This window comes from Zonotrichia leucophrys, chromosome 15 (genome assembly GCF_028769735.1).
Source record: "Zonotrichia leucophrys gambelii isolate GWCS_2022_RI chromosome 15, RI_Zleu_2.0, whole genome shotgun sequence".
Taxonomy (NCBI): Eukaryota; Metazoa; Chordata; class Aves; order Passeriformes; family Passerellidae; genus Zonotrichia; species Zonotrichia leucophrys.
In genome coordinates this window covers 11257941-11269531 of record NC_088185.1, presented here as the reverse complement: position 1 = coordinate 11269531, position 11591 = coordinate 11257941, and the positions used below count along the sequence as shown (strand labels likewise).

The 11591-nt window shown below is 38.6% G+C and overlaps 1 protein-coding gene across 3 annotated transcripts in view; it reads right to left on the bottom strand.

Moving 5' to 3' along the window:
* Positions 1-284: 284 nt before the first annotated feature.
* The window catches only part of SPECC1L (sperm antigen with calponin homology and coiled-coil domains 1 like), a 63247-nt gene continuing 51940 nt past the window's right edge, over positions 285-11591 (bottom strand). For all 3 annotated transcript variants that reach the window (XM_064726573.1, XM_064726574.1, XM_064726572.1), the window contains exons 14-16: positions 4666-4782; positions 4075-4134; positions 285-2377 (exon numbers count right to left, since the gene is read on the bottom strand). In XM_064726573.1, the coding sequence (XP_064582643.1) occupies positions 2288-2377; positions 4075-4134; positions 4666-4782 (267 nt within the window). In that variant the 3' untranslated portion in view covers positions 285-2287. The remainder of the gene's footprint in view (positions 2378-4074; positions 4135-4665; positions 4783-11591) is intronic.

Here is an 11591-nt window from a genome sequence, read left to right as displayed (position 1 = left end):
TCACCAAAACGGGTGATGAGTGAATTTAGATCAAGAAATGCTATCCTTTTCATTAGAAAAATATTATTTTTTAACTCTAAGGCAATGAATAAGACAATCATAGATAAGGATATCAGTTCAGAGGATAAACAGAAGGATTTTAAAACACTGATTGGCAAAATGTGGAATTCAATAACAGGAGATAGAAAGCAAGACAGCACTAATGTGTATTTCCACTAAGACTATTCTTATTGAAACTAATGAAGTAAAAAAAAAAAATTGAAGAAATATAGAGGAGAGGAAAATGCATTTCAGACTTTTATTAAAATCTATTAATGAAGATCTTTCACTTGAAACCTCGCTTGTAACAATTGTCTTTAGATTATGCTGGCTCTTCAAATGCACCAGTTAATAATCTGAGGGTCTCTACTTCTAGTTCTAAAGAGCTGCAAGAATGTTTGAGACACCACTGCTCTGCAAACTTCTCCAAAGGCCCTCAGCACAGGTTAAATAGCTATTTTGCAAAGTTCCATAATTCTCACAGGCACATATCAGTGTAAGTGTGTACTGTTATACAATGCTAGAGACATGCTGAATTATTACTCTTCACATGGGCTATGTTCTTCAGATGATGGGGTTTTGGATTTGGCAATACTTTTGAGTTAAATCTGTGCTTTTTTACCATGAAGAAGTTTCACAGATGCAAGCACAGTTGCATTCACTGGGTTAACATCTATGACATTCAAACTGTCCTTAACAGTCGTAAGAGCACCATAGAACAGATTTATTTTCTTTACAATGGGGTTACTGCTGAAAGAGCCTGTGCTTATAAATAGCAGCTGTTACAGAACTCACTGCTCACGTTGGCTTCTGCTTAATATTAATGAGATGTTCCATGGCTGAACTGCTGGTAAGTGCTCAGAAAAGCAAGAGGCAGAAGCAATGACAGAGTGAAGTCTCCCCTGGATTTGACAAACAAGATTACAACAAACAGCTCGTGACAAAGGGAGCCACGAACATTCCACAGCAGGCCCTCAAGTGCCAGCACCTATCAACTCTATGATAGCTAAGGCACTTAAACTCTTTTGCCCAAGAGCTGCTAAATGAATGCAGGTACATTTTCAGAAAGAAAAAGAAGTTGAGCAGACTAAAGTTTCTCAATTCCTTCCTTGTGACAGTGAGTCATTTCCACGCAGTATTTGAGACGGCTGGGTGGACACACATTACATCAGTTCCTCCACAGTCCTTCCCAGAGAACATCTCACCTCCTGTCACTCAGATGAGCATGTGCAAGACCAAGGAAAAACACACAGAAAACATGGCAAAGTTGGATTTTGAGACAAACTACTTCATTATTACACCTTATGGAGAGTATCTTCTCTGCAGAGGAAATGCTGTCCCAGTTGCACAGTTCCAGCACAGCCATCCATGATCTGTGCTCGTATTGCTGCAGGGGAAAGCAGCACAGGCAGAGCAGGGAGAGAGCAAGGAACAAGCCAGACAGGGGGTGATCATTGATTCATTGCTGTTAGAGTGGAAGCACAGGGACTTTGCACAGATTCCTTGAAGTGTACCCTGAAAGCCAGGAGCTGCATGTGCTAGTCTCTACAATCCATAAGATAAAGATGAAAGCCACATCACTGTGACAGAGGTAGGCTTATAATGAAGCTTTAGGATGAAGACTTCTTCTGTGCCAGATTTTTCGAGGTATCAAGAGCACTTTTCCCCTCAATTTGTCATTATGGAATCAAAGCTTGTTTTCCTAGAATATTGTGCACATTTTAAAGGATGGAAAATAGCTGTATAGGCAGTAACTAAGTTACCATTAAGAACTCTACTGTATGGGGCTGCCATATGCTGTGGGTAGAATATTCAGAGTCTGTGAAATCAGGATGCTACAGAAAGTTCAGTGATATGATGCCATGTTATCCTTTTCCTTCTCAAAGCTTTATCTGTACATTCAGTCTCCTATATGCCAGAGGAAGCATTCATCTCTCTCCCAGCAAAGAAAGTTTCAGGAAGTCTGACTGGAAAGGCAGCACAGAAGTAGTTCAGGCTCTTTAGGCTACATAATTAATCTGAATAGCTTAATAACTTGGGTTATTCCAAGCACTGTGGCAACAAGTTCTTACTTATAAACAGTTGTTCCCATGCTTAGTAGCTGAAGCAATCCATGATAGTGTCACTGAAGTTTGAGGGGACTCAAATGTTGCCAGTTTTGAGTGAAATGGGGATTAGCATTTCAGTAAGATTTCCATCTGGTAGCTCACGTTGCTTGTATCCCATGGATGTGCTGAACGATTGGGGTTCAGGTTTCAAAGTATTTGTAAATTGCTGTAACATACAGCATGACATTCTGCCAGTCCGGACGCTCCGTTCGCACCATTTCATTGATGTCCTGTCACAGAAAACACATCGGTCAAAAGCAGCAGTGGAAACCCTGAGAGCAGTGTGGCACTGCTTTCACGCATTCCTGCCAATGGGAAATCTGTCAAGTTTCCACAATTTAAAGCACTGATGAAGAAAGCTCTGTTTTCTTCCATATATCTTGGTATTACAAACTGTAATGAATAGCATATCTGCAGACAGCTCTTTTGTTGACTTAAGATTGAAATGCCTGATGCTGTGCATGCTCAAGCTGTGCCCCACTGAGCACAGCTGGTACAACAGTCAGACTTTAGTGTTCACAGAACCCTGCACCAGCCCTGCAAATCAACACAACCCACCCAGGAGCTGTGAGCCACAGAATCAAGGCCCAGCTATTAATTAAAGTTCAAAATTCCCATGCGGTTAAGCACCAATAAATAACTGACTCTCATCTACCCTCTTCAGCACATCTACAAAGCAAAGCAGAGTGATGCAGTTCCTAGGAATTTCTGTTTACTCTGTCTGAAAGCTTTGGATGCAGGAATCTCCAGAAGCTGTGAGTTCTTTTAGCTGAACATCTTCACAGAATGAGTAACTTCTACTTGCATTCCACTCCTGTTCACACACAGCAGGTTTCACACCCTTCTTAGCCCCTCACTCATGTAATATGGATGAGAAAAAATGCACAAACCTCCCCATCACACACAGTGTGCATGCAGGTATGCAAACAGCTGCTAACTTCTTCAGATGGATGCAATTTGCACTTAGACTGAATTCCATTCCACCTGCCTGTTTGGAGTCTCTAATGAAGTACATCACAAAAAGGAAGGGCAGACAGCAACCATTTGGACTAAGGCTGAGTTATGCAAGAATTTCTGTAGTTATTTTCCACTATCTCATTCTTACATCAGCACTTGGTGAAAAACTTCCACATCTCAAGTCAGTGCCAAAGTCCAAGTAGGAAAGCCCAGGAGCTGCACTGCCATTGTCAGCAAACACAATGCTGGGGGGTAAAAGCTCTGATAAGGATCAAGGAAAGTGTTATTTTTAAAAACTCTGTTGTACTGTTAGTTGCTAACTATGGCAGCTTTGTTAGAACTTAGGTTGCAAAAGTATCACTTAAATCTCATTTCTGATAGTGGCCATTTCAGCTGAGTTTTTGTGATCACTCACAAGGGTTTGGATACTCCCAACTCCACACCTTCAGAAATACTCCTGTTCTAGTAAACATTCTACTGCTGAAAACTAATTCTTTTATTGTGACATTTGTGTAAGACAACTTTTAAACCATCACTGAAAAAACCTTACAACTATTTTCAATGATGACAAAAGTCTAACCTTAAGAGGCAAATCTCAACTCACACTACACTGAGAAAAAGGAACAAATTACATTGCTTGATTTGTAGCTCCAGAGTTCAAAAAATCCTGAATAATTTAGAAGTAGGTCAGAGACAGGACAGATTTAATGGATTATTGAAATCTTACTCTCAAATTATTCTCAAAAAAATCCACTGCTGTCATTAATATTTATTTTCATATTGGGAGCTAAGTGTTGGTGAACCTTCCTTTTAATGCTTAACCAGTCATTATTTAGTGCAATAACCTCTAGCTGAGCTCATCTGCTGCTATTTTTAAGTATAAACATCCAGATCTTTTGAAACTACAAAATGGAGTTATTTGGATTTTATAAGTGGGTCATAATTAATTCAATATACATTTAAATCTTACCAGAGTAGATTTGATGCCAACACTTTCAGCTGCCTGAAAAGCCAAAGTGAAATTTCTTCTCTGCATGAGATATAAAAACATGTTAGAAAACAAGGAAATACTATTTCAAACACAACAAAATGGTCTTAAGAATGTTCATAATAATGCTACTACTTAAACTTCAAATGGAGTATATAATTAGACTTCAGTAATTTTAAAGAGCCATAGGAATGAATGTGTTTTAATATCATCCAAAAATTCATAAAAAATGTTATTGCCTGTTCAGAAGATAATGCTGAATATCATTGTCAGTGAAGAACAGCTGAGTTATAAAATGCTAAAGAAGAGATTATTTATTCTCTGAAAAGAATAAATAAATAAAATATCTTCATGCATTAATGAAATAATATTTTGTTTTTAGGATCTATTATCATTGATTGTACACCCTGGGCTAATCAGTAGGTAGGAACTGTGACAGACCAGAACACAAAGAGATTTATGGAAATCCTAGTAACACTGGAGTTTTCAGAACTCAGATTAGTTCACAGGTCTTTATTAACTCATGTTAACCAAAGCACTGCAGTCCTGGGAATGGGATTTTGAATGCCTTACCTTGTCCTGGCTGTTCAGCTCTTGATAGGGAATATGGGCAGGGAGGTAAGTGTGGAGAACTGCACAGAAAGCCAGGCCATCATTCCAGCTGCTGCTGAAGTTTGTGATGTCAATATTCTTGAAGGAAAACAAAAATAGAAGCAATATTACAATTGTAATCTAACAATTATTACATGCTACCAATTGATCAATACTTCTTTTTAATACCTTCAAAGAAATTGGCACAGAAAGTGGACAGCGCAGTACCAAAGTTCTGTGGTAAGAACTGCACTACTAACAGAGGAAAACAAAATAATGTAGTGATAAAGTCAGTTATTTTGTGTATTAATTTCTGGTAAGTGTAAGTCCTCCCTCAAAAAAATAGTGCAAAATGTGTGCTTGAGTGTGTGTTAAAAGCTGTAAAATGTTGTGCTAGAGAAAGTAATGGATTTGGTGCAACTGCACCACAAACACAAATTTAAAAGCGGAAATTTCACTCAGTTTTTCAGAGGCATGGGAATAAGGGCCAGAAACTCACACTGGAGATACTAAATTAGTGTTTCTATTGAAACAAACAGCCAAATCAAACTGGGTTAACAAAAAACCGACAGTGTAACACCCATGGAAGTGTTTCCATTGCCAGGATGCAGAGGATGAGCAGCTGTACCTGCACCAGGTGTCCCACAGCTCCATCCTGCTGCCCACCCTGATGTTCCAGCACAGCCCCAAGACAGAAAAGCAAATGAGTCAAAGACTTGTACCCCAAATCCCTGATCAGACAATGTGCTCCTATCTCTGCTCATGTTCATTCTATTTTCTGCTTCTACTACATTCATATCCACACAAAATTTCTAATTGATGAGGGAAAGTATTTTCTCTTTTAAACAAACCATTTCTCTATAGAAACTGATGTGAACAAGAAGACAAGCAAAAGTTAACTTTCATTTGGAAATAAAGATGTTCCAGCAGATTTAGTGCTGACAGTAGCAGGGAATCTTTGGGATTGAAACTGAAATTGAAAACTGCTGTCTTGCACTCTTGATCTTTTAGTTCCCGTAGGAAACTCAGTGGCACTGGTAAATGCATCTCCTGAGACTGTATAAATTATTGGAGAGTCAGCCCAGTCCAAAAGAGTTATGAACAAGATGCCTCAGTGACCTTTTAGATGAGTGTATATTTGGCTGTTGGCAGTCAAACAATGTTAGAGAGGCTAAGTGGATAGCAGTCAGTTTAAACTTTAATTAGGAAACAACCAGTAACAACAATATATCATATCTCTTTTACACTCTCATGGAGAAATATAAATATAAATATGCTTTAATATCTAACCCACTTAACTGGGCTGAAGCAGAAGTATTGTATTTGCAGGGAAATGCCCCAATGAAGGCAGGAATGATCCATCTGACTTTATGTTCTCAGAAGACTAATTTATTACTTTATTATCTATATTATATTAAAGAATACTGCACTAAACTATGGTAAAGAACACAGAAAAGATACTTACTCAATGTTAAAAAGATAATAATAAGAACTTGTAACTCTTTTTAGAGTCTCAAGACAGGTTGGCCAATGAGACAAAACAGAAGGCTAATTTATTACTTTATGATACTATATTATATTAAAGAATACTATACTAAACTATGCTAAAGAACACAGAAAAGATACTTACTCAGTGTTAAAAATAATAAGAACTTGTAACTCTTTTTAGAGTCTCAAAACAGGTTGGCCAATGAGACAAAACAACTCACAGCAGAATTTAATGAAACAATCACCTTTGGGTAAAAAATCTCTAAACACATTCCAAAGGAGCAAAATACAAGAGAAACAAATGAGATAAGAATTGGTTTCCTTTTCTCTGAGGCTTCTCAGGAAAAAAATTCTAAGTGAAAGAATTTTTTCAAAAAACGTAAATGCTACACAGAAGTTTACTTAGTTTTCAAAGTTTTAGCAGCAGAAACCTCCAGTGACAGAAGTGCAGGATCACAATCACCTGAGCCAGCCTTTCACCTGACAGCAATTTAGTCATCATCATCATCATCATCATCATCAGCTGTCTTGGACAGGACACTGCAAGTGGTCATTGCTTGTCGGTTTTCTGGTCTGTTTGAAGGGCCTGGAAAGGCCCGGGGTGGCCTTGGGGCAGCCCGCGTATCGAAGGACGAGAAGAGGCTTCAGTTCTTCTTTCGGTTTTTATGTTTATTAATTGTTTATCTAAAAGATGTCCTTCAGCCCGACAGAGGTCTGCTCAGCAGCCAGCCATGAGCACACTGTGCCGCCCTCTGGACAGCCACCTATCTTTATACCCATTGTTACGTGTACAATATTTATCATTTTTCCCCAATACCATTTATTCTTATAACTCAGTGCACTTTCAGTAATAACCAATCCGAAAGTGCCACCATCACCAAAGAAGATGGAGGAGGAGAAGAAGAAGAAGAAGAAGGACAGGACACACCCCAATTCCTCCATCTTACTTCTCTAAACCCCCCTGTACAGAAATCCTAAACCCTGTGTCTCACCCTCTAATTAACCAATCCCTTCACCATTCACCCCGGTGAAACCCTCCTATCCTCACACAGGTGTCGTCTCCTGTGTAGGATCAAAGTCCAGCCACCAGACACTTCTGGAACATTCCAGGACTCCCGAGCCCCCCAAGGGTGCTCTCGGTGGCTCAGCACCTCAGGACTGAGATCCTGAGATCCGACAATTGCTAAGGCAGAGAACTCCAGCCAGAGCCAGCGCTCTGTGCCAGGCAGCCCAGGCCACTTGGCCTTCAAATGGACAACAGCCACAACCTCCTCTGACAGAGGAAAAAAACAAAACTCTGGGCAATTTCTCGAAGAATGTGAGGGAAATCTGGGTTTCCTGCCCAGCTCCAGCCCCTGTGCTGTGCGGTGGCCCCGGGCTGGGGCTCCGTGTACGTGCTGGGGCTCACAGCGGAGCCCCCCGGGCTGTGGGAACTGCTCTGCTCACAGCTTCCTCCAGCCACAGGCTGGGAAAACTCAACACCAAAAGGGAACAAAATAAAGGCAGAAAAAAAAAAAAAAAAAAAAAAAGCACTCTCTTTTTTCCTCAAGAGAGACAGGAAATTGGATTTAAATTAATGCATGGTTAAAGCTTTCTAAATGTTACTTAAATTAAGGAAGCATATGCAACACATAGGATGAGGTTTTAAGGAAAAAAAAGGGGAAAATGTCAGATTGCTAAAGCAAATAAATTTCTACATGTGTCAATTTACAGAAGTCACTTTTGGGGAAGTTCTCTCCTCCTACCCTGTACCCAACAAGGCCTCAGGCTCACATCTGTGTCATTAAGATGGATAAAGGCAGGAGAGGGGCTTGTTCTGTCACAGGCTTGTGTGGCAAGCTGGCTGTAAAAATCAGGTGTGAATGATCCTGTGTGCTTTGCTACACAATCCACTGAGGGAGAAAAACCCAAACCTGGTTTTCCCCTCCCTTTCCCTGAGATGAGCAAGTGATGTGGGAAGGGGAGGAGAAAGATGTACACTGGCATTGCCACAATGAAATTACAACAAGCAGAAGTCTTCTCTTCAACATTACAACTGGACAAACTAAAAACTTCACTTTAATATTAGTAAGTATCCATAGAATGCTGAATTTTTAATATAAACACTGGGATGAAAAAGGGCCACTCAAAGTACAGCTACACATTTGGTTGGTTCTCAAACAAAACCAAACTCAAAATACCCCATTTTTCTAAATCATCTTGTAGGGTCCAGCTTTTATTATTAAGACAACAAGCAGAAAGCAAGCCTATCATCCAAGAATTTTAATGTATCCAGAGAAGCTGAATTAAATACAACGGAAGGAAACAATTAAAAGGGACTGGTTTCTGTTTCCAATTGCTCTAAGCATTATGAATTATTATTACCTCTCAGACTAAAAGAAGTATAATATTAGTCAGACAGTAAAAACAAATCTAGAAAGGGGACAGATTGTCATTTAAACTGAAAATTTAATTTTTCATGTAGGGCTTTGAGCACATAACTGGCACATTTAAATACGGCAAATTTTATTTCCTAAATGCTTTTAACTACTTGTGGTTTTTTTGAAAAAGCTTGGTCAGTATAATGAAATCAATCTTGCATTAAGCCCTTATTTCTCAAAGAATTGATGGTAAACAGAACATCAATCTAAAATCTCTGCCATAATTTCTTCTTTGTTACTGCTTTTATTAAGTAATTGGCTCTATTAAGAGAATTCTGCTGGAATCTAATCTAGAATTATTCTTCAAGACATTTCAGACCACAAAGTATTAAAGCAACTGAAGGACATACTTTCAGATAAATTGTCAAATGAGGAAAAAGCTTTTCTGGAGATAAATGAACTAGAAGGGCATTTATCATTCTTTGTCTATTAATGATTAATGGGTAGGATGGCAGCAAAGCCAACTCTGTGTTTGGGGTAGATGGTTTTTAAATAGGTGATTTTTACAAAAGTTAAGCAGCACATCATTGTCATAAAAAGATCTGTGGAAGACACTTTCCAACCAGGAGTAAACAACAGAGTTACAAATTTGTAAGACTTTGTGGAGACAGAACATAAAAATATCAAGTGAAAAATAGATGGTACCAGAACAACCTGGTAGATCCACAAGCAAGCAGCATTTCAAGCACCACCCAGCCCCTGCTGAACTGGAAACTGCAGAGCAGGAGCAGCCACCACAAAATGAGGATTCCCTTGAGCTCACATAGAAAAGACTAAAAACAGTATTCCCCATGAAACTTTCTATACTGCTTAACAGACTGAACTTTGTAGAACATCAATCTATCAATCTCTGCAAACCTACGGCTTTTCTAAAACTCACCATTTTAAAGAGGTTTTACCCACTATATTGCTAATTTTAAAATTTTCTCCTATTGCTTTTTGCAATAATTCTAAATTAATAGAGGATCTAAAGTCAGTGAAAATACTTTTTCTTAAAAAACCAAGAAACAGAAGTTAACTATTATAACCCACTAACTCTTCAATTTTTTTTATCTCCCCAGAAAACTTCCACAGCTAAAAATCCCACAAACATCAAGAAACCCAACTACAGAAAGCATGGTTTCTAACTTGCAGCTACAAATTAGGAACAAAGCAATTTTGATCACTTTTTTAGACACATCCCCAGCTTCAATCTCCCTGAACTCCAGCAGAGCATCCTGCACAGCAGCCATTTCTCCACCCTTGTTCTGCAAAGCAGGAGAGATTCCCATATCCAAACTCGGTTTGGCTCTCAAAAGAGTCAGGACATGAAGAAAATAAAAGCATGTGTCCATGTCTCTGTTGCATTAGTAATTAAATAAGTGGGTTGAGAAAACAAAGCCATTAATATGATTCTGTGCTATAATATTTTAAAGCTTTTAAACAAGATTTGAAGTTCAAGTGTGCAGACCTTGGCAGGCTTCTTCCCATGGCAGAAAATTACTAGTAAAATGCTTTTAAAAGCTTTTAAAGATACATCCACAAAAGAAAGAGAGTATCCATTACAGAAGATTACAAAGGTTAACTACAACTCCATTGAATCAGGATTCACTGACTCTCAAATCATGGAATAAAGCTGTGCCTATCTGCTCCTGGCAGTGGGTGAGAACATGAAAATATTTCTGGAATAGACTTAGCAGCAGTCCCAGCTACTGCCTCTTCAATGCCAGCTTCTGGAAAGGCAGTAAATGGCAAATATAGACCATCAAAACCCTTCAACACTGACTGGTAATGTTTCTTTCCATACCAAACACATGTTATTTTTCACTTTGGGCATAAAGAAGAACCATAAAAGAAACAGTCATTCTCACAAAATCCAGTAATAGCTTCAGACATTAATGTCTGAAACACTTAGAGGTACAGACAGCTTCATAATTTATTCTAAATTTTGTCATAATTAAGTCTAACAAGTTGACATTTCCCTTGTATCACAATCCAATCCAAACAAAAAAAGGAAGCATGTCTTTCCATAACTCAATGATTTTTGGCTAAAGCATCAGCTTAAACCAAGGAGAGAAGTGTTTTGGCATCCTGACTGCTCTGATGAATCAACCAGACAGCACAGAATGCACACCCTGGAGTCAGTATTTGAACACAGGCTTACATAAGCACACTCATGTCCTTTTCTTGTGCATTTTTAAAATCAATATAGCACTTTGAATAGAATATGGCCTGGCTCAGTGTTGATAAGTTTAAAAAAAAAGGAATCTGAACCATTTTTTACTTCAATTTTTGTTATTCTACACTTATTGCCCAACCACAAATGAAAGCATTGCTTGATTCCAAGGTGCATTGAGCACAGCATTCAATTTTTTGTAAAACATGTAGCTTTGATCTGTACAGGAGGTAAAAATTAGGTCCTTGCAGCAAAAGTCTATCCAGAAATCAGCATTGAAGACAAGTACTACATGGCTACACTAAGTGTATCTGTACCTAGAAAGTGTGTAAATCTTAAAGAAAATTTTTTAAAAAAAATGAGTCTATTCTTGTTGCAATTTTGTGACAGTTGCTTTTTTGGTGCCAGACTTCTGGAAGTGAATTATCTTTCAGAATGCTGACAGAAATGGAAAATAAATGGAAATACTGGTGGAGATAAGAATGGGTAAGGATGTGTGTGTGTATCCTGTTTGTTAGTCCTCTTTTAACATGAAACATGCATGCTCACATCCTTTTGGGGACTTTTATTAGCTGTGTACTCAAAATGAAAGTAGCTGTGTTCCAGCCAGGGTAAATGCTCCCTAACAGCTGGATGGGATTACTTTATGCTTTGAAGATATCTGGAATTTATGACAGTTTTATGACAGTGCACATATTTCAGAGGAGCCAGGAGGATTCTCTCCTCTGAAAAATGCAGCACTTGGCTCTGTGCTGTGCAGCAAAGCTAACACACAATGAAATTTCAACTATTTCGTGAAAACTAAAGGTGATTTGCTCCTCTTTTATCTCCAAGCTTATCTTGAG